This window comes from Petaurus breviceps, unplaced genomic scaffold, assembly GCF_028583685.1.
Source record: "Petaurus breviceps papuanus isolate PSGF00001 unplaced genomic scaffold, PetGlider_PUasm1.0 90784, whole genome shotgun sequence".
Lineage (NCBI taxonomy): Eukaryota > Metazoa > Chordata > Mammalia > Diprotodontia > Petauridae > Petaurus > Petaurus breviceps.
This window is the reverse complement of record NW_027187345.1, coordinates 13460492-13483336: the sequence shown is the minus strand read 5'-3', so window position 1 is coordinate 13483336 and position 22845 is coordinate 13460492. Positions and strand designations below refer to the sequence as shown.

The window sequence follows — 22845 nt, the reverse complement described above, 5'->3', positions numbered from 1 at the left end:
AGGTCTAATAGACAATAGATACACTGGCCTGTGTGTTCCTCTGACTACAAGGGAAGTAGACATACATATAAATATAATCTTTGAATTAAATGTTTTCTGTTCAACATCATGCCCCAAATTACTTTATTCCAATCTTTATTAAGATGGTCATAAAAGTAGAAGCAAGGGCTCTGGAGGCATAAGAAAAGATAAGGAAGAAAAAGTTAGCAATATCTGGAAATTTCCTGTCTTTTTTGAGAGTAAGTAGTCCACAAATAATGAATGGGAAATTGTCTGAAAGAACAAGGCCAAGGAAGTTGGAGAATATTTATCAGGGAATATCATACAAAACCAATCATATCTTCCCTTTTCTCCACCTCACCAAGAAAATATTGTTGTTAGGATTTTGGAGCTAGAAAGGCCCTTCGAGATGAATAATCTAATCTAGCTCCTTTATTTTACAGGGAAGTCACACTACTCTTTACCATCTCTCATCAGGTTTTTGAAAGCCATTCCTAGAGAGGCTAACCTACTAGTAATTAGATTTCTTTCTTCTTAAACTGGATCAAGATACCTTAATTTGGTACAGGAAGAATCCAATAAATTTTACAAATAAGCCCTAATCATACATGAATGATACTGATTATCTAAATTTTCAAGGAATTCCTTAAAAAACACATTTTGTGCATAACCCCTTCTGTTTCATATTTTCCCTTCTTACACCCTGCTTGGTGACCAATTTTCTCATTATCCTCCCTGCTCCCTCCATCCCTTCCTAGAGTACTAAGATTGCTCTGTGCCTTAACTTTAAGTATCTTATACTTGCCATTGGCAGGAGAGTTTCTGAAATTTTCTCGTAGAAGCATCCAGTTAACAGCCTCGCTTTGGTATGGCCTCAGTACAGGAATCAATGCAGGGTGTTGGACATCTTCTTGTAGGTGCTGAGCTTCTTGCTGGTGTGTATGTCTCACGAAGTCATACAATTCCTCAATGTTCTGTCTCTCCAGCTCACTATCAGACTCTTCTTCATCCTCCTCCAAAATATCTGTGCAAATCGAAAAGCAAGCATTCATTAATAACTGATTTTTCAAAGACCAGAACAAGAACTTAGAGTGCTTTCAGTTATATCTGTGACATACCTATCTTCTGAGATTTTTCATGATTACATCTTCTTACTATACAACCTTAGAATACAAATAGGATTTCTCTACCATTACTCTATATAAAGTAATGTCAATTCAACATTTTTAAGCATATATACTCAATGCAAAGCATTATACTAGGTGCTGGGGAGTTTCCAAATTTAGATAGATCATTACCCTACCTTTCATAGAGCTGGCAGTCTAGAAGAGGAGAAAAAGTTCTACCATAAATGATTATAAAACATCTTCCAGTTCCTGACCTTTTTCTGATATGGACAAATTTATATATTTTAAAAATGTCTTATAATTATGGCAGAAAATATTAAAACAAAAGTGCAACTCTTAGCAATAGAGAAATAGACACAATAGAGCAAAACAAGCAATAGAAAAGATAACAGAAGATAAAACGGACTATTTTGGTTATTAAAATTAAAAAGGTCTTGTATAAAGAAAATCAATACAGCTAAGATTAATAAGGAAATAGCTTATTAAGGGTAAAAAATCTCTGCAACAAGTTTTTAATAAAGATTTCCTAGTCAAGATTTAAAAGGAAATTATTTAAATTTAGAAGCTAAGAGTCCAATACATAAATGGTCAAATTATATGAATAGAAAGTTTTAAAAGAAATCCTAGCTATCAACAACTAGATGAAAAAATGCTCCAAATATTTAGAGAAATGCAAATTAAAACAACTCTGAGGTTCTACCTTATATCCCTCAGTAGCAAAAATGACAAATTTTGGAGGGATTGCAAGAAAACAGGCTCACAAATTCACCACTGGGAATTTTGTTAACTGGTCAAGACATTAATGGAAAGCAATTTGGAACTATGCCCTCCAAGTTACTAAACCATGTATATACCCTTTGACTTAGCAATACCATTTATTAGGCCCTACACTGAAGAGATCAGAGGAAAAGGACCTATACAGAAAAAAATGTTTAAAACATCTTTCTATGTTAGCCAAAAACTGGAAATTAAGGGGGTGAGTACCTATTGGGAACATCTAAACAAATTATGATATATAAATGTAATGGATTATTACTGTGCCATAAGAAATGATGAAATGGATAGTTCCACAGGAAATGGGGAAGAATTCTATTCTTCACATTGTTCACATTAAGAGTGCAGTGAACATAATTAGGGGAACAATTTATATGACAACATTATAAAAAAAAATAATTTTGAAAGTTTTTAGAATTCTGATCAATGCAATAATAAAACCACAAATGCAGAGCCAATGTCAAACTTGAAGAGGAAAGGATCCCTGCAGGTGACACATTGACTTAGAAAATCACAAGTTAACATTATTCTTATTGTATTATATTTTTACTTATTTTGTTAAACATTTCCAGTTATGTTTTAGTCTGTTTCAGGCTGCGTACACCAGTCCAGAAGACTGAAGATGAAACATGCTATCTATCTCCTATCAAGGAGATGACAGATTTTGAATGCAGAATGAGATACACATTTTTGGACAAAGTCAATGTGACAATTTATTTTGCTGAACTATCATATGTTCTGAGGGCTTTTGTTTTCTTTTTTAAAAATATTGTTCAGTGGGGATAGTGGGAAGGCAAGATAACAAATGATAATAAAAATTTATAAAATAATATTTCATTAAAAAAGAGGTAAATGTATACAGTATGCAGAAATGAAAGGAGAAGAAGGGCATGGCAACAATACTGGGCTTGGAAATCAACACTGGAATTAAGTTAAACCAGGTAGAGACTATGGTAATAAGGAAATAATATTTGTAAAAAGTGCTTAGCACAGTGATTAGCACATAGAAGGTACCATAGCTCATTCCACCAGGAGGATCAGGCTGTGACCAAGGTCCAGTGCCCCTCGGCTTTGTCCTGCAATATCACCCCATGGAGACTGTGAGCATAATAATTCATGTGTCACAGACTATTAAATACATTGCTAGCAAACTCCTACTACCTATTATTACTCCTAGTCCTAAATTACTAGCTACCTGGAAATAAATTATCCCCAACTTCCATATCTTGTCCTTTCATCCTCATCCTCTTCAATCCTACCATACCTATGCCCCACTCTTCCTCCAATTCTTCCCAACCCTTTCATTTGGCCCTATACAACTCCCATTCCATAATAAACATACTCCCTTCATTTGGGACCTCTTCTTTTGTTACTCTTTCCATCTGTATGCTATCAGTGAATCTAGACTTTCACCAAACAACACTTAATCCCTGGACATTCTCTCTAACACTGGCTATATCTCCTTTCACACTGGTTCTGGTGGGGAAGCCAGAATAATCTTTGCTCCCATAGCTACTTCCAGACTCTCCCTTCCCTATCATCACTCAGAAACATTCTTTGAATTCACTTTAAAATTTTTTCACCCTATAAAGATCATGGTAATTCTTATTTGACCTTTGACCTTTAGGCCATTATCCTTCCTTTCTCAAGAGTAGTTCAGCACTTAGTTCATTGTTTTCCTTGCCCCTCCAACTTCTAGCCACATATTGGGCAATATATATATGTATGTTGGGTTATATTCATATTCAAACAACCTAACCTAATTCCACAATTTTCTCAAATACCACATCCTACTTCTTCATTTGACCTCAGCCATGATCAGGGGTGGTCACACTTGGGAATTTACCATTTCTCGCAGATATTCTACTTCCTTGTTCAAAAAGTAACATTCCTTTCCTCTATCTGACGAAAGCTTGCTATCATTCCATTCTTCTTCTGTGCCTCACCTCTACTGAATCTATCTCGGAAGACCTCCAACCCCTTCATCCCTAAGTACTTTCTTAGACCACGCTTATGTTAAATATGTTAAATAAAAGGATCTTCCTCAAGCTTCATTTTTCTTCCTTATCAATCATAATGCTGTAGTTAAACCAATTCAACTACCTACGATCCTCTATTCTCAAATTCCTTCCACTATCTCCTCGACTCCAACACAAGTGCTATTTAAGAGAGATGGTAAAACTCCAGTGTTAACTAGATCTACTACAAATTTATGTAATGAGGCCCTGACACAAGACATGCTCTTTTATTCCTCCCTAAATGATTCCCTATTTTACTTCCCACAGACCTTCCACTATCTCCTTGACTCCAACACAAGTGCTATTTAAAAGAGATGGTAGAACAGACGCAGAGGCAAGCCCAGAAGGCACTACCAGCAGAGGCAGGCCTGGAAGGCGTGGCCGGAAGGGGCCTGATCAACTCAGAGGGCAAGTCTTCCCATCAACCACAAGGTCCACTACCAGGCCTATCACCAAAGGGCTGGGACTGGAAAGAGCAAGGTAAGAAGCAAATACAGAGGCCCCTGTCCTGGACAGCAAACACTCCTGGGGCTACCACTTCATAGCCCAGAAATTTTTTGAAAAAGCCCCTTTCAGGACCTCTAAAGTCCAGGATGACAGAGTGAACCTCACTTGCTACAAACCCCCCCCTCTGACCCTGAAAACATAGTAACTCTTGCCCCAGGGCAAAACCCTCTACAGTAAAGGCTTGGGATCCTAGAGGAAGGGCGTGGCTAGGACCCTGCCTCAAAATGGGTAGAAAGACAAAGACTCTGGAGTCCTACTATCCTCAGAGGGAGGAACCAACCTCAGAGGGAGACAATGTGGGCTCCACAACCCAAAGCTGAAACTTCAACAGGGAATGGGTCCCAAGCACAGAAGGCTCTCCTAGATGAGAGCAAAAGGAACTTTGAAAACAAAATGAGAGAGATAGAAGACAAAATGAATAACTCTCTCAAAAGCAAAATAGCAGAATTAGAAAAACAGTATAATGAGGAAAACAACTCTCTAAAAAGAAAAGTGTATGATATGGAAAAGGAACTCCAAAAATTAACCAAGGAAAATGATTTGCTAAAAATTAGAATTAACCAAATGGAAACAAATAACTCTATAAGGAACCAAGAATTAGTCAAGCAAAACAACAAGAATGAAAAATTAGAAAAAGAGTTGTAAAATACCTCAAAGGAAAAATAACTGACCTGGAAAACAGATCCAGGAGAGATAATCTGAGAATCATAGGCCTACCAGAAAATTATGATGAAAAAATAAGCCTGGACAACATTCTCCAAGAGCTCGTTAAGGAAAACTGCCCTGAGATACTAGAACATGAGGGTAAAATAGAAATCCAGAGAATCCACCAGACACCTGCTGAAAGAGATCCCAAACTGAAAAGTCCTCAAAATGTTGTGGCCAAACTCCAGAACTACCAGATAAAAGAGAAACTACTTCAAGCGGCCAGAAAGAAACAATTCAAATATCGACGGTCCATGGTGAGGATTGCACAGGATTTGGCAGCCTCTACACTGAAAGATCAGAGGCAGTGGAATACAATTTTCCGGAAGGCAACAAAGCTCAGGTTACAACCAAGGATCACATACCCAGCGAGACTGAGCATATTCTTCCAGGCAAAGAGAGGGTCAATCAATGATATAACAGAGTTCCAGACCTTCTTGATAAAAAAGCCAGAACTCAATGGAAAATTCAACATCCAATTACGAGATGCAACAGTGACTTAGAAAGGTAAACAAGGAGAACACACACACACACACACCCTGCTATTTGATAAGAGCAAACTGGTTATAGACAAGTAGAGGGTATGAGTATAAAATACACAAAATGACGATTTAAAAAAATCTTATTAAGGGCTACAAAGGGACTGCAATGGAAGAAAGGGAACGGATGAAGTGGAAAAGGGTAAATTATGCCACACATAGAGGTATAAAAACAGTATAGCAGAGGAAAAAAAAGGGAGTTGGGAAGCATATGAGCTTTCCCATCATTGGTTCTGGTACAAGGAGGGAATAACAACCAGTTAAGCATAGGACTCTATGGAGAAGAAACACAAAAAGTATCATTTTAGAGGGAAAGAGGGGAGGGAGAGGAGCTTCGCATGAGATTTATTCTGGTCACTCTTGGTGCGAAGAAGAAATAACATACTGCATTAAGTATAAAAATATCCTACAGTCAGTAGGAGGTAGAAAGGGTTTCGAAAGGGGGGTAGGAGTGGTTTGTAGGGAGGGAAGAAGTAAGGGGAAAGGGGAGGAAAAAGGCGGGGCTGATAAGGGGACACTAAGGGAGGAGGTGGTCAAAAGGAAAACTATTAAGAGGGGGAAGGGAGAAGGGAGGGAAAACATGAACATTAACAGGGGCGGGAATAGAATGGAGGGAAAGAAACAGATAACAATTATAACTGTAAATGTGAATGGAATGAACTCTCCCATAAAATGGAGACAGATAGCAGAATGGATTAGAAATCATAATCCTACAATATGCTGTTTACAAGAAACACATCTGAAACAGAGGGATACACACAAGGTAAAGGTAAAAGGTTGGAGTAAAATATTTCATGCCTCAGCTAAAGTAAAAAAAGCAGGAGTAGCAATCCTTATCTCAGATAAAGCAAAAGCAAAAATTGACCTAATTAAAAGAGATAAGGAAGGAAACTATATCCTGTTAAAAGGCACCATCGAGAATGAAGCAATATCATTACTTAACATGTATGCACCAAGTGGTGTAGCATCCAGATTCCTAGAGGAGAAGGTCAAGGAATTAGAGGAAGAAATAGATAGCAAAACTATACTAGTGGGAGACCTTAATCTCCCCCTCTCTGAACTTGATAAATCCAACCTCAAAATAAACAAGAAAGAAATTAAGGAGGTGAACAGGATTTTAGAGAAGATAGGTATGATAGATCTCTGGAGAAAACTGAATGGGGATAAAAAGGAATATACTTTTTTCTCAGTGGTTCATGGCACATACTCAAAAATTAACCATGTTCTAGGGCATAAAAACCTCACAATTCTATGCAGTAAGGCAGAAATATTAAATGCATCCTTCTCAGATCATGATGCAACAAAAATTATATGCAATAAAGGGCCAGGGAAAGAAAGACTAAAAACTAATTGGAAACAATTTAATCCTAAAGAACGAGTGGGTCAAACAAGAAATTATAGAAACAATCAGTAATTTCATTCAAGAGAATGATAAGTGGGATATATTAAAGGCAGTTCTTAGGGGAAGTTTTATATCCCTGAGTGCATACATGGTTAAATTAGAGACTTTTGGGCATGCAATTAAAAAACCTAGAAAAAGAACAAATTCAAAATCCCCAATTGAATACTAAATTAGAAATATTGAAAACCAAAGGAGAGATTAATAAAATTGAAATTAAGAAAACTATTGAATTAATAAATAAAACCAAGAGCTGGTTTTATGGAAAAAAAAAAACAACACAATTGATAGACCCTTAGTCAATATGATAAAGAAAAAGAAAGAAGAAAAAATTATTAGTATCAAAAATGAAAAGGGTGAATCTGCCTCCAATGAAGAGGAAATCAAAACAATAATTGTATGCACAATTGTATGCACATAAATTTGACAATCTTAGGGAAATGGATGAATATTTACAAACATACAAGTTGCCCAGATTAACTGAAGAGGAAGTAAATTACTTAACCCCATCTCAGAAAAAGAAATTGAACAAGCCATCAGTCAACTCCCTAGGAAAAAATCTCCAGGGCCATACGGATTCACTAGTGCTATCAAACATTTAAAGAACAATTGAATCCAATACTCTACAAACTATTTGGGAAAATTAGTGAAGGAGTCCTACCAAATTCTTTTTATGACACAAATATGGTACTGATACCTAAATCAGGAAGAGATAAAACAGAGAAAGAAAATTATAGACCAATCTCCCTCATGAATATAGATGCAAAAATTCTAAATAAAATACTAGCAAAAAGACTACAGCAACTTATCTCAGAATAATACACTTTGATCAGGTAGGATTTATTCCAGGAATGCAAGGATGGTTTAATATTAGGAAAACCATCAGTATAATGGATCATATCAACAATAAAACTAGCAGAAACCACATGATCATCTCAATAGATGCAGAAAAGGCTTTTGACAAAATACAATATCCATTCCTATTAAAAACATTAGAAAGTATAGGAATAAATGGAGCCTTCCTTAAAATAATAGGTAGCATCTATTTAAAGCCATCAGCAAGTATTATATGTAATGGGGAGAAGCTAGAAGCATTTCCCATAAGATCAGGGTTGTGAAACAAGGGTGTCCACTATCACCCGTCTTATTCAATCTGGTACTAGAAATGTTAGCAGTAGCAATTAGAGAAGAAAAAGAAATCAAAGGAATCAAATTAGGCAAAAAATAGACCAAGCTATCACTCTTTGCAGATGATATGATGATATACTTAGAGAATCCTAGAGAATCAAGTAAAAAACTACTTGAGACAATAAATAAATTTGGCAAAGTTGCAGGATATAAAATAAACCCACATAAATCCTCGGCATTCCTATATGTTTCCAATGAAATTCAAGAGCAAGAGATAGAAAGAAAAATCCCATTTAAAGTTACTGTAGACATTACAAAATATTTGGGAATCTACCTGCCAAAACAAACCCAGGACTTATATGACCATAACTACAAAACACTTTTCACACAAATATAGTCAGATCTAACTAATTGGAAACATATCAATTGCTCGTGGCTGGGTCGAGCTAATATAATAAAAATGACAATTTTACCTAAATTAAATTATATATTTAGTGCCATACCAATTAATTTACCAAAAAACTACTTTATAGAGCTAGAAAAAATAGTAACAAAATTCATTTGGAAGAGTAAACAGTCCAGAATATCAAGGGAATTAATGAAAAGAAATGCTAGGGAAGGTGGACTAGCTATACCAGATTTCAATCTGTATTATAAAGCAGCAGTCATCAAAACACTTGGTACTGGCTGAGGAATAGAGGAGTGGATCAATGGAATAGATTAGGCACACGAGATTCAGAAGTCAATAACTATAGTAATCTATTGTTTGATAAACCCCCAGACCCTGGTTTTTGGGATAAGAACTCACTATTTGACAAAAACTGCTGGGAAAACTGGAATATAATAGGGCAGAAAGTGGGCATAGAGCATTATCTAACACCATATACTAAAATGAAGTCTAAATGGGCGCATGATCTAGGTATAAAAATTGATACTGTAAGCAGTCTCCTAAAACAAGGAATAGTTTACCTGTCAGACTCGTGGAGAGGGAAAGACTTTATGACTAAACAAGAATTAGAGATCATTATAAAATGTAAAATGGATAATTTTGACTACATGAAATTGAAAAGCTTCTGTACAAACAAAGCCAATGTAACCAAGATTAAAAGAGAGATGGGAAATTGGGAAAAAAATTTTTACAACCTATGTCTCTGACAAAGGATTCATTTCTAAAATATACAGAGAATTGAGTCAAATTTATAAGAATACAAGTCATTCCCCAACTGACAAGTGGTCAAAGGATATGAACAGGTCAGAGAAAGAAATTAAAGATATCTATAAGAACATGAAGAAATGCTCTAATTCACTATTGATTAGAAAAATGCAAATCAAAACAACTCTGAGGTACCACATCTCACCAGTCAGATTGGCTAGGATGACAAAACAGGAAAATGACCAATGCTGGTGAGGATGCGGGCAAATTGGAACACTAATGCATTGCTGGTGGAGTTGTGAACTGATCCAGCCTTTCTGGAGAGCAATCTGGAATTATGCCCAAAGGGCTATAAATACTTTCATACCCTTTGATCCAGCAATATCACTTCTAGGGTTATATCCCAAAGAGATCACAGAAATGAGAGAAAGACCCATATGTACAAAAATGTTTATAGCAGCTCTTTTTGTGGTAGCAAAGAATTGGAAATTAAGGGGGTGCCCATCAATTGGGGAATGGCTGAACAAGTTGTGGTATATGAATGTTATGGAATACTATTGTGCTCTAAGAAACTAGGAGCAGATGGTCTTCATATTTACCTGGAGAGGCTTGTACAAACTGATGCTGAGTGAGAAGAGTAGAACCAGGAGAAATTTGTACACAATTACAGACACAACATATGTGTAATGACTAACTTTGATAGACTGGACACTTCTCAGCAATGCAGTGATATAAGTCAATCCCAAAAGACTCATGATGGAGAGAAATATATGCATCCAGAGAAAGAACTAGAAAGAACTGAGTTTATATCCAGGTGGAAGCAAAATACCTGATCTTTTTCCTTCTCTTATTTGGTTTTATGTCCTCTTTACCATTTTTCATTCCAGCTGGTACAATCCGTCCTTATAACCTGACTAATGTATAATGTGAAAGTATTTACAGATCCTATACTTGACTTTATGCCACCTTGGGGGGGAGGGGAGGGAGGGGGACAAAATGTGAAACTCAAGGAATTGTGGAATTGAATCCTGTAAAATCAAAAAATAAATAAATAAATAACAAAGAAAAATTAATTAATTTTAAAAAAAGAAGAGAGAGATGGTAGAACTCCAGTGTTAACTAGATCTACTACAAATTTATGTAACGAGGCCCTGACACAAGACATGCTTTTTTATTCCTCCCTAAATGACTCCCTATTTTACTTCCCACAGAAACAATTCCAAACCTTTTCTCTGGTCAAGCTTCCCACAACTTTCCTCCCCCCATCCCCTCAGTGAAGGATCTTAATTTTACTGAGAAAACTGAAGCCATCTACTATGAGCTCTCTTTCATTCTCTTCATTTTAAGAACCCTTGATAACATCCCCTACACTCTCATGTCTTCCTTTCTCTGATAATGGGGTCACCCTTCTTCTCTATATGTGACCTTGACATCAACCCTTGCTATCTTCCCTAGGGATTTGCTCACTAATTCCCTTCTCTCTCTAATCTTCAATCTCTCCCTTTCCTTGCCGCCTTCAAACATATCCAAATCTGTTCTTTACCAGGCTCTATTCTCCCTTCAAGTTGTCATCCTATACCTCTCCTCACTTAGGCAAACCCCTAGAAAAAGCTATCACTTATCACCTCCACTTCCTCTCCTCTCATTCACTTTTCAACCTTTTATAATCTGAATTCTGACCTCATCACTCAACTACACTTGCTCTCTCAAAAGTTACTAATAATCTCAACTGACAAATCTAATGGTCTTTTTTTCAGCCACCATTCTGAACTTCTCTGCTTCAATTAATGCTATTGACTACCCTGTCCTCCTACATACTCTCTCCTTTCTGAATTTTCATGACACTATTTTCTCTTAGCTCTCTTATCTGTGTAGCTGCTCCTTCTCTGTTTCCTTTGCTGGATGATTAATAACCTGAACTTTATCTTCCAAGCTTCTGTCCTCAACCCTCTTCCTTCTCTCTTCACCCGGGGACTTAATTATCTTCCTGTGGTTTAATTATTATCAATAAGCAGATGATTCACAGATCTATATATCCAGCCCCGTATCATGACCCCCCTACCAAACTTCTTTATTTATGTCATCAAAGACACCACCATTCTTCCAGTCTCCCAGGCTTGCCATGTTAGTGTTATCCTTGACTCCTGACTCTATCTCACAAATCTAATCAGTTGCCACATCTTGTTGTTTCTATTTTCATAACAACCCTCACATCAGACTCCTTCTCTCTGCTGAGCCCCACTGCTGTAGTATAGGCCATCATCACCTCTTAACAACCAGTGGTGCAATCAAGACAGCACAAGACTTGGGAGTCAGGAAGACCTTATCTCAAACTGCCTCATACACTCACTAGTTATGTGACCATGGAAAAGTCACTTAACCTCTGTCTACCTCAATTTCATCATCTATAAAATGGAGATAATAAGCTATAAAATGGGGATAACAGTAATGTTTTGAAGAGTAAGTTAATATATGTATTTTGAAAACCACAATGTGCTACCAAATGCTAATTAGACTATTGTGCAATAGCCTAATTTGGTCTTCTTGTCTCAAGTCTCACCACGCCCCCCCCCCATTCATCCTCCATAGAACTGTCAAAGTGATCTTCTTTAAATACAGAATTGACCATGTCACCCTCCTACACCAATAACTTTCTAATGCCTTTTAAGATAAATTCCAGTGATTCCCTACTGCCTTGAGGATCAGATATAAGCTCCTTGGCTTTTAAATTCCTTCACAACCTGGCCCCAACTTCTCTCCAGTCTTATTATACATTACTCTTCTTTCTGATCTCCACCGGCCTTCTCCTTGCTCCTCATACATGGCATTCCAGCACTCATCCCCATGCCTTTGTGCTACCATCACTCCTGTGTGGAATGACCTCTTTCCTTACCTCTGCCTCACAGAAGCCTAAGACACAGGCCAAGAACCAACTTTTACACATTTTTCCTAACCCCAAATCCCTTTCAACTGCTTAGTAGTATCATCTCTCTCTAATTAGCTTGTATTTATTTGAGATTTAGTGTGTGTGTAACAACACACACACACACACACATATTTGGGGGGTTTGTGTGTGTTTATATATATATATGTATGTATGTATACCCATTGTGTCTCCTTCTAGAACGCAAGCTCCTTGAAAGTAAGAATAATTTCATTTGTTTTATTTGTTCCACTAGTACCTAGTAAAATGCCTCACTCATATCAGATGTCTAATAAATGCTTGTTAATTGATTAAGACAAAAGGCAGACTTTATTTAACACCTAAAAAAATTCTATTACCCCAAGTGCTTTACAACTAAAGCCTAGATTTAAATGAGAGGTCACAACTCAGTCACTACCATTCTTCCTATTTCCAAGTTACTCTCTAGTAAACAAATATTATTAACAAACATAATGTAAGTGATTTCAATGGAGTCATTTACTATTATTAATTTTGCCTAAAGTGATTCAATATAGTTTGTTATTAAAATGCTATAATTAAAATTTTGCTTGACATAGTTCTTATGAATCTAAAATGTTGGCAAGTAATAATAGTTCAAACATAGGACTTTTGGATAGAAATTTACCTGGAATTATAAAGTTGTAAAACTTTTCCATTAGTTTCTGGATCAGCTGATTAGCTTTTTTTATTCTTCCACTTCCATCACTGAGAAAATCAGGCTTGGCTAAACCAGCTTCCAAGAGATATATTCCAACCTAGAGAAACATATTTACCAAGAATATAAAAAGCACAGAATATACTAATATTTAAAAGGATATTATGAGAAAAGAAGAAAATGTATTCAATTGAACACGACTGTGCCTTTTTGGTAATTTTTCAATGAAAATCTCAACACTGATTTTTACAATTATGTTAGATATAGTACTTATTGTATATATACTAATATGTACTATATTCTCATTACATTAAATATCAATATATATACACAGATGTTTTCCCACTAAGATGGGAAACAAAGGGTGACAGGGAAATATGTAAATATCTATTCTGTTCCTTGGAACTTTTCATAAATCTTTAAAGCTCTCAACACAACAACAACAAAGTTCTTACATCCATTTACTAAAGAAGGATGACTCATCCAGAATTACACAGAAATTAGTGACAAAGTAATTATGATCTAAAATTTCTAACTTTTTTCTTTCAGCAATTCCTAAATTTTAAATCAAGGCTACTATTTTACATTTTTGAGAACTCTAGGGGGGTCACTTAAGACTGCCTCAGTTCCTCATTTGTAAAATGAGCTGGAGAAGGAAATGGCAACTCACTCCAGTATCTTTGCTAAGAAAACCCCAAATAGGGTCATAAAACGTCAGACATGACTGAATAACAACATTTAATACAGAATGTTAGCACATTGGGATGTCAACAACTTTTCATCACCATCAATGGAGGTGGAAGGAAAGAAACATGCATGTCAGATCCCTGTAGGAAAGCCAGCTGACTTACCATTCAGGGGTCTATTTACTCTGGGTTAGAAGCAGTGGGAAGCTTCATTGTATGCTACTATTTAAAGCCCTTGGGCATTTTATTTTTTACTGGTAATCTACCCAACCTGAAATAGAGAATTTTTCCTTTTTCTCTTTATTTTCAAGTAACTGATCTAATTTGCCACTTCTGCTTTAACCCAGAACCTCATTACTGTGTTTATATCCTTTCCCTGATAGTGATCCTGATTGTTCACTTGGAGTGACTGACTTTAGTTTTCTTTTTTTTTTTTTTGGAAGGGGGAAGGCAATTAGAGTTAAGTGACTTGCCCAAGGTCACAGAGCTGGTGTGTCAAGTGTGTGTGAGGATTTTAACTCAGGTCCTCCTGACTCCAGGGCTGGTGCTCTATTCACTGTGCAACCTAGCTGCCCTGACTTTAGTTTTCTTAAATCAGAACTGTGCCTTCACATTGATTAATTAGGCCAGAAAGAGTTACAAAGAAAAATTTAAAATGTCAGTAAGAGATAGAGAAGTACTGGTTAATTCTTCTATCTCTTTATCCTAGTCAGAGGGACAGCAGCTTGTTGCTTCTTTAAATCAAAACTGTCTGACGTCTGACCATGAAAGAAAAAATGCTTGACAAACACTTTAGGTTACTTTTCCAAATGAGAAAAAATGGGGTAAGAGATATGGTAATTAATGCAAGGAAAATTCTTACTTTCTTCTCAAAGTATATATATGGAGAAACATATAAAGGTGAAAATACTCTCGTAAATATGTTACATAATTATTAGAGGCTGTAAAGTAGAAAATAGGAGTTAAAGTTTTAAGTATTGCTCAAATACTCAATAGCCCGTATGATCTTGGGCAAGTTACATAATCTTTTCAGGTTCAAATTCCTGGGCTGTAAATGGAGATAATAATACATATGCTAACTATGTTACAGGGTTGTTGTGGGCAAAATGCTTTGAATATGTAAAATGTTGTATTAAAATGTGAGCCATTACCATAATAACAATAGGTAGTTGGCATAGTTATTATTATAGAGATGAGGAGGATTAGGCAGAGAAAACTAAACTCAGTAAAATGAATGACAAAGTCAAGAGCCAAAGGGATCATTGTGTTTACAAGCCATTAATACATATATGTATATATATATAAGCAAGAAGCTGGAGAGTTAGCTCACCTAAATATATAATACTTATATATTTATTTTAGCAAGTAAAAAATGATTTTTAAAAATCCAGATCCACAGAAGACAAACTCCTCTTACAGTAATAAAGTCTTGTACTTTTAAAAGCCAAAGAATGATTAATGGATGATACCATTTTAGTACTCTTTGCTTATAAGAAAAAAAGGATTTATCCTAATATTTGTGTTTCTTAGTAAGAACTCAGTTGGTTTTCACTTTGATTTGTCTTTACAGGAACTACAGGATATCACTGTGATGCAGTTTTGTATCAGCCAGGATTAGTGACAATTATTTGGATTTTCTTAATACTCTTAAGAGAGCCCAGAGAGAATTTGAACCTCAGTAAAAATATCCCATAAATCTTGAAAACTACCCCAAAACCTCCAAACATATTAGATTTCAAGAGGGTGAATGTTTGTATAGACAGTTTGAGAAGGTAGAAAGAACAATGGATCAGAAATCGGGAAAACTGGATTCTAGACTTGAATGGTCTGCATTCTCTCTCTCTGTCCTCTCTGCCCAAAATGCTCCTAACTCCTCATCTCTGCATGGCTTCTCTGGTTTCCTTCAAGTCCCAAATAAAATCTCATCTACTGTACAGGAAGCCTTTCACAATCCCTCTTAATTCTAATGTCTTCTCTCTGGCAATTAGTTCCTACTTATATTACATACAGATTCTTTGTACATATGTGTCTGCTTGTTCTCTCCCCTATTAAGTGTGAACTGGGAATATCTTTGCTTCTTTTTGTATCCCCAGAGTTTAGTATAGTGCCTGGCACATATAGCCACTTAATAAATGTTTATTGTTCTGTTATTTTCTCTGTGTGACCTTAAGAAATGAAGTCTCTTAATCTTGTGTACTTCACTTTCTTCATCTGTAAAATTAGCAATAACATTCTATGAAATATGCAGAAGTTTATGCAAAGTTTTTATATCTTTTTTAACCCATAAAAACTTATTGCTAAGTTAAGATAAATTAAAGTAAGCCACCATTATTGAGCACCTTGATGGTTTGAATCCCTTCAGGTCTGTGATAAAGCTCTACTATTCTCTTCTTTTGCAGCCACCTCAGATCTTCTAACATTTCATTACTGAAGGATGATTCCACCAAAATACTCTTTTCAGAAACACGGGCAGGCTCTTCAAGTCCTTTTTGTTGGTCTTCCACCTCTTTACCCTTTGGATGAATAGAGATCTGCAACTGATCACTTGAATCTGCTGTCATTAAAGTAAACTTTCTTTCATGAAAACCTTCGATTAAAATTTCCTCAGCAAGAAGCTGGAGAGTTAGCTCACCTAAAAATGCTTTCCAAAAATTAGTTGGGTGATAAGGGGAAATGACAATATTTAATTTTACAAATAAAGATGGCAAAAAACAGGCAGTTTCCTCTTCATCTGTTAATGAACTCACTGACTTTGAACATCTTCTTTTGGTCTTGTGCTCTTCTTCCTCTGGACTATCATCATCTATAACAATCAGAGGAATAGATGAGGAACTTGGGCCTGGGATAGGTTCATCATCATCATCAAGGATAATCACTTCATTTTTTCGATCTTCATGCATATTCCAACGGAGTTGTTGCTGCTTGTCCTCATCTACCCTAACTGGAGGGGCGCGCTTCCGCCGACTGCTCATTCTGAAGCTTCCTTAGGTGAGCAACACAAAATCTAGAAAACAAATAAAATAGGAAATAAGAGTTTCACTCCACCAAAAGTTTTGGGTTATGAGTATGTTGTCAGATGCAGAACCTGTCCATGCTCATAACCTAGTCTGTTGGAATAAACAAAGCAAGAGGTTTTTTAAAAATCAGAAAGTACTACTAGCAAATAATATAAACTATAACTAATATAGTAAACACTTTTAAGGATTTTAATATTTAAATTTAGTCAAATCATTTTGATAAAAATAATACAATCCCTAACAAAAAAGAACGATTTGTTGAGGAAGGCAATTTTCACAAAGACTCAAGAAAAGCTTGTTCATGGTAATGCACCATTCCTTTTCCTTTCATTTAAAAACAAAATACAAACAAACAACAACTTCAGTTCCTAAAATATTTCATTTCAATCTTAAAAGGCATCCAAAATCTTCCCTTAACCCAATATTCAATTTATAAAGCTAAACAAAAATCCAAACCTTATCTTCTTGCTAGAAGGGATAACTAGGTAAGGAATGAAGTGATTAGCAAGGAATGAGATTTAAAAATCAACCAATACTTAAGTGCTATAGGTAACAAAGTCACTAAAGTGACTCCATTTTGTAAAATCCTCCCATCTTGTCCCTGGTCTGCATCTTCAGGGTCCTGTACCCTTCTTACTAAAAGATATGGCAACTTCTCTCCCAAACCATAGAATGTTTTAATTGTATGCCTTTCTGATACCCATGAGACAGCCTGAAGTCACCTGGAAAGTCCCTTGCTTCTTTACTACTGTGTATAAGAAGCCCATCTCCAGGACCTCTAGACCCCCTTAATCATAGTCTCATATGGACTGCATATGCATGAATAGGCTGGGCAAGTGGTATTTGTTGAAGCTCATTAAGTTGTTCTAATTTCTGTCAAACTTTGCTATCTAGATTTGACCCTACAATGTCTCTGTTGAAAGTTATGCTGACCTGTAACCCATTGTTCCCAGCCCTGTTTATTAATCAATATTGGGTGAAGGCATCACCCAGTCTGTAGCTTTTGTATAACTTGCTATCCAGTATGTGTCCCCACTGTTAGTATCATCTCCTACCTGTTAAACATCATGTACAAGCAATTGGGGAAGAGCTGAAATGCAATGGCTCATCCCCTTTGCCTGACATGGACCTATCAGAATATCTCATTATGAAAGTTTTCAATAAAAGTTGGCTCCCATCTTGAAACCCTTGCTGATCTCCAGTGATTAGCCCATTAAGGTAGTATTTTTTAATAAACTCTTTTAATTCTTTTTCCTGAGCTTTGCCTCATTAATCAAGATGAAAGCTGGAACAACAAATTTTACTTTTAACACCTACTATATATAAGGCATAGTATTAGGGACATAAAAATTTCTAATTAAGAAATTAATTTTATATTAATTAATTAAATTAATAACCCCACCTATAACTTAACAGAGCAGTATGACAGGAAAAGTGGAGAGAGCCCTGGTGCTGGAGTCAGAAGACATGAGCTTCTCAGTCACCATAAATGGGCAACCCCTCTCACCTTCAGCCTGCTCATCTATACAATAAAAAAGTTGAGGGGTGGCTAGTTGGCACAGTGGATAGAGCACCGGCCCTCGAGTCAATAGGTCCTGAGTTCAAATCTGAACTCTGACATTTAACACTTACAAGACTGACGACTTGGGCAAGTCACTTAACCCCAATTGCCCTACCTTCTCCCCCTCCAAAGAGTAAAAAAAAAAAAAAGGTTGGATTAGACGAGAGCTAAGGCTCCTTTCAGCTCTTTTCTTTTCAATTCTTAGTGTATGATCCAATGAACTCAGGGAATAAAACATTAACAGATAATGAGAGTATAAAGGAATGAACAGGTAGGTGCCTTAGAAGACTACGGTGGTCGGTTCTCTCTCTCTCTCCCACCATTTCATTACAGTAGGATGCTACTGGTAAGGCACTAACACACCAATGCAAATCAGCACCCGCTCCAACTTTGAGTCTTAGAGAGTTGCTATGGGACTGAGGTGTTAAGTGGTCTGAGTGCCAGAACCAGTCAGTATGTATCAAAGACAACATATGAACAAAGTACAATGTTAAGTCAAAGAGGAAAAAAGGTAAATTAATTGACAAAGAGGTTGGGAAAGACTACAAAGAGAAGGTGGCATCTGAATAGGGCTTTAAAGTTGGGTTTAGTCAATCTAGGAAGAGGCAAGATTTTACAGGCACAGGGTATATAAGGAATGAATCAAAAAGCAATTATTATTTGCCTATTATATGCCAAGCACTGTATTAAGTGCAGGGTGTACAGGTGTTCAAGAAGGACTAGCATCTCTGGTCTGAAGGCTTGCTGAGCCCTTCTCAGGGCTGTTCATGCACCTTTGTTGTCCACATGGCACTCAACTCTCACCTGTAGAAGCTGTAGCATGTGCAGTGGCCATACCTAGGTAAACCATTTCAGCAGACAGGCAAATCAGGTTGAAGGTAACTGACAGGACACAAACCCAATAATGAGCTAGCAGAGTATCTCCCCCGAGCATGTGAACACATTCCCCTAGCAGAATGGCAGGATGGGAACAATTTGTTCTAATGGCTGAAGGTAGCTGAAGCAGGAGCTATGGAGTCCTGATAGTTTGGTCAGGCATCAATTGCACCACCATTAATTGTATCCTGGGCAACTGATAGTTCTCCTGACTGTTTTGCCCCTGGAGTTTGATGACACTACAATACAGAGACTGATGACTGTGCAACTCTGTCTCACTTAAATCCAATTCACCTAGGAATCAAAATATCACCCTCTTAGAAAATGAAAGACAAACAACAAAGTGCTGGAGAAAAAAATACAATCAAGCAAGACAATTCTTACTCTTATGGAGCTTACAGTCTAAAGAGAGAAGGCAACAAATAAAAGGGAGGTAAAAGTGGGGGTAGGGAGAAAGATGCAAACTATGGCATCCAGATCAGGGAGTTCTGATAAAGTAAAGGCAAAAGTTCACTTATTAGAGCCCACAGTCTCAGGAGCAGAGTCTGAGCTCCAGTGAGAAGTTAGATGGGGAGGGTGGTGGGTTTTGGAAATAAACAAAGAAGGTCGGTTTTGGAAATAAACAACAAAGGAAAAGGAAACTGCAGGGCATGTTTAGGCAACAGAGAGTAGTCCAGTTTACTAGAAGAATAGTGTATATGGAGAAGAATAATATAAAGCTGGGAAGGCAGATGAATAATTGGGGAAAGTTTTGAATGCAAGGATAAAGGAATATGAATTTTATTCAGGAGGTAATGCGAAACCACTGAATATTTTTAAATACCAGAGTGATATGACCAGATCTATGTTTCAGGTACTCTATCCCCCTTGTCCCCCCCCCCCCATACGAAGCCGTGTAGTGCTGAAGGAAGAAAAAGAATTTAAAAAAAAAGACAAATCAATTGGTAAAGGATGTAAAATACTGTAGCAGAAAGCACCCCAAGTGTCCTCAGGGTTTGTTGCCAATACAGGTTCTTGGATCTGCTTTGATAAAGGAAAGCAACTCAAAATGGGTTAACAAGCTTACTTTAATCAGTCAAACATATATCGTTTACCTCGTTCAGGGGAAAAAGGTCAGCACCCTGAACTTCAGAATATACAGACAGAATTATCAAGACAAAGGGGGAGGGGGGTCTGTTCAACAGCTTCCCAGAATCCACATCAAATCACAGAATACCTCTCAAAGTGAGCCCCAAAACAAAGCTACACATCAGGGCTTATATAGCCTTCTCCTGGCTCAGAGAATGTAACAACCTTTTGGACCCACTGGCCAATCAAGAAGTATCTACTGAAAAACAAGCCTCCCACCCCAGGCTCCAGGTGCACTTTAGCCTAGGGGCAGGGAAGATCTTTAAAATTTACATTCCCATTAGAAATAATGCCTTTTTCATAAATAGTCTGATGCCTAAACTAGGAAAACCTCTGGTTTAATTAAAAACTGCTAAAATATGTATGTAAAGAAACACAGCTGTTACAAGTAAGTTGGGCAGTTTGGGGCAGATAATGAATTCTGGCATAACTATAAAGGTTTTAAGTCACCTTGTAAATGCTATAGGCTGATGCTTCATTTGTATATGAATAGTTTGTATAAAAGGGAAGAGAAAGAACTTTTACTTATTAAAAATAGGAAAACGTGATTGTGAAAGAGCACAGTTTCAACAAGGACTCAGAATGAGATGCTGGACCATGTTGAAAACTGATAAAATAGCTAGATATACAGGACACTGTAGTTCCTTGGATCTCTTACATGTAATTATTTTAAGACCATGGTAAAATTTTTAAAATGACAAATGATATAACAATTTTGGAGACCAAGTGATAGTTAAATACAGAATACTGGTTTCACAGGGGAAATTTAATGAGTTGTTACCTAAAAAGTAAAAGGTTCTGTTCATTTTGTTCTTCATTATTTCATGCCAAGTCTTTCCACATTTTTCCAAAATCACTGAGGTCATCATTTCTTACAGCATATTAGTATTCCATCACAATCATATACCACGACTTGTTCAGTCAATCTATGGGCATCCCTGCATTTTTTTTAGTTCTTTGTTACCACAAAACCAGCTGCTCTAAACAGTTTTAGAACATATAGGTTCTTTTTCTTTTCCCCTAATCATCTTTGGGTCAAAAGGATAGGTAGTTTAATAACTCTTTGGGCATAATTCCAGATTGCTCTCCAAATAAAGAAGAGAGAAATGAACAGAACCAGGAGAACACTGTATACATTTAACAGCAATATTGTTTTTAAAAGGATTTTGACTGAATAAAGGTATTTTGTCTATTACAAATACCCAAATTAACTATAAAGGACATATGAAGACACAAATTAACTATAAAGGACATATGAAGACACTATCTGCATCCAGAGAAAGAACTGATAAATACAAATATATAGAGAATAATTTTACACACACACACACACACACACACACACACACACACACCCCTATTTGTATCTAATGGTAAACATTTGTAGGGTGGGGGAGGGAAGAAAAAAGGGGAAAAAAGAAATTAACATATAATTTTGTTGTATGTTTGAAAAAAATTGCAAGTTGTGCATAGTAGATTTATAGTTTCATAGGCAAACATCGTTTTATATTATACTATGTTATGGAAATGCTTGTTTTATTCCATAAATTAAAAATATGATAAATTAAAAGGAAAAAAAGTGAAAGGTGAGTCAAAGAGTTCCAGAAGACTGATTTAAGCCACTGAGGGTAAAGGAAGCTAAGGTTGGTGTGAAGAGACTCTGAATATGAATACTCAGCAGAGGATCAAAAAGTTTTGTAGGAGCTGTTTGAAGAAACCACCATTGAGAATAGTCAACTGACAAGAAGGCTTATGCTCTTAGTTTCTGATGGATTGAATAAAGAGTCAACTTCCAGTTATTTCCTTTCTGTGTGACACCTAGAGCTTAGGAGAGGTGAAACCCATTCTGGTTTGTGACAAAGAAGCTGAAAAGGGAAAAAAGAGTTATGCAGGAGGTTTAATTAGACAATGCAGATGCTAGGCTTGTGTGTCTTGATCTGAGAGTCAACTTGAACTGTTTTTCTCTGAGCCTCTTGCTACCATTTGATTAGACAGCAGCACAACATCTTGATGACTAAATAGCTGGGTTTGTCTTTATGTGCCAGAGAGGAGAGAGAGACAGCCTAATAAGCCTTGCAATTCTCAGGCTTAAAGGAAACTATTAACCACATCAATAGTGTAAGACTTTTTCTAATACTTATTTAAAGGTAACTATAAGCTGAAAGAGCTTGTAAAGGTAACATCAGTTTGAGACTAGAGGAATTGCCCGGATAAGAACAGTAAGGTCTAGCAGACAAACTGTTAGCAGAGAAGAGACTCCACAGGGGTGAGATGTTCTTAAATGGACCACTGAAACCAAAGTCAACATTCCCTAGCTAGTTATCCTGAGCATACTGGTTTTCTTCCGTCTTGTGCTAGGTTCTTATAAGTGTATATCCACTGTTCTTCAAAGATATTAGATGCAGAGGTGGGAAAGTGACCTAAGTTTATATATGGATTGTAATGTATCCATTATTACTATATTTGCTTTAATATGTGAGTACCAGTAGTGGCAGTGTTATTTCTTTTGTCTTATTGTTAATTAAATGGTTCTATTTAAGATCTAAAAGTATAATCATTGTGAGTGGCTATTTGATGGAGCCACAGGTGTGAGAGACACTGTGGCAGTCACAAGATGCAGGAGGGGGT

General features: G+C 36.6%; 1 protein-coding gene across 1 annotated transcript in view; it reads right to left on the bottom strand.

The window, feature by feature from the left end:
• The window catches only part of SHPRH (SNF2 histone linker PHD RING helicase), a 136221-nt gene that overhangs the window by 96815 nt on the left and 16561 nt on the right, over nucleotides 1-22845 (bottom strand). The window contains exons 2-4 of the mRNA XM_069069732.1: nucleotides 15975-16639; nucleotides 12920-13049; nucleotides 806-1024 (exon numbers count right to left, since the gene is read on the bottom strand). Coding sequence (XP_068925833.1) covers nucleotides 806-1024; nucleotides 12920-13049; nucleotides 15975-16607 — 982 coding nt within the window. The 5' untranslated portion in view covers nucleotides 16608-16639. The remainder of the gene's footprint in view (nucleotides 1-805; nucleotides 1025-12919; nucleotides 13050-15974; nucleotides 16640-22845) is intronic.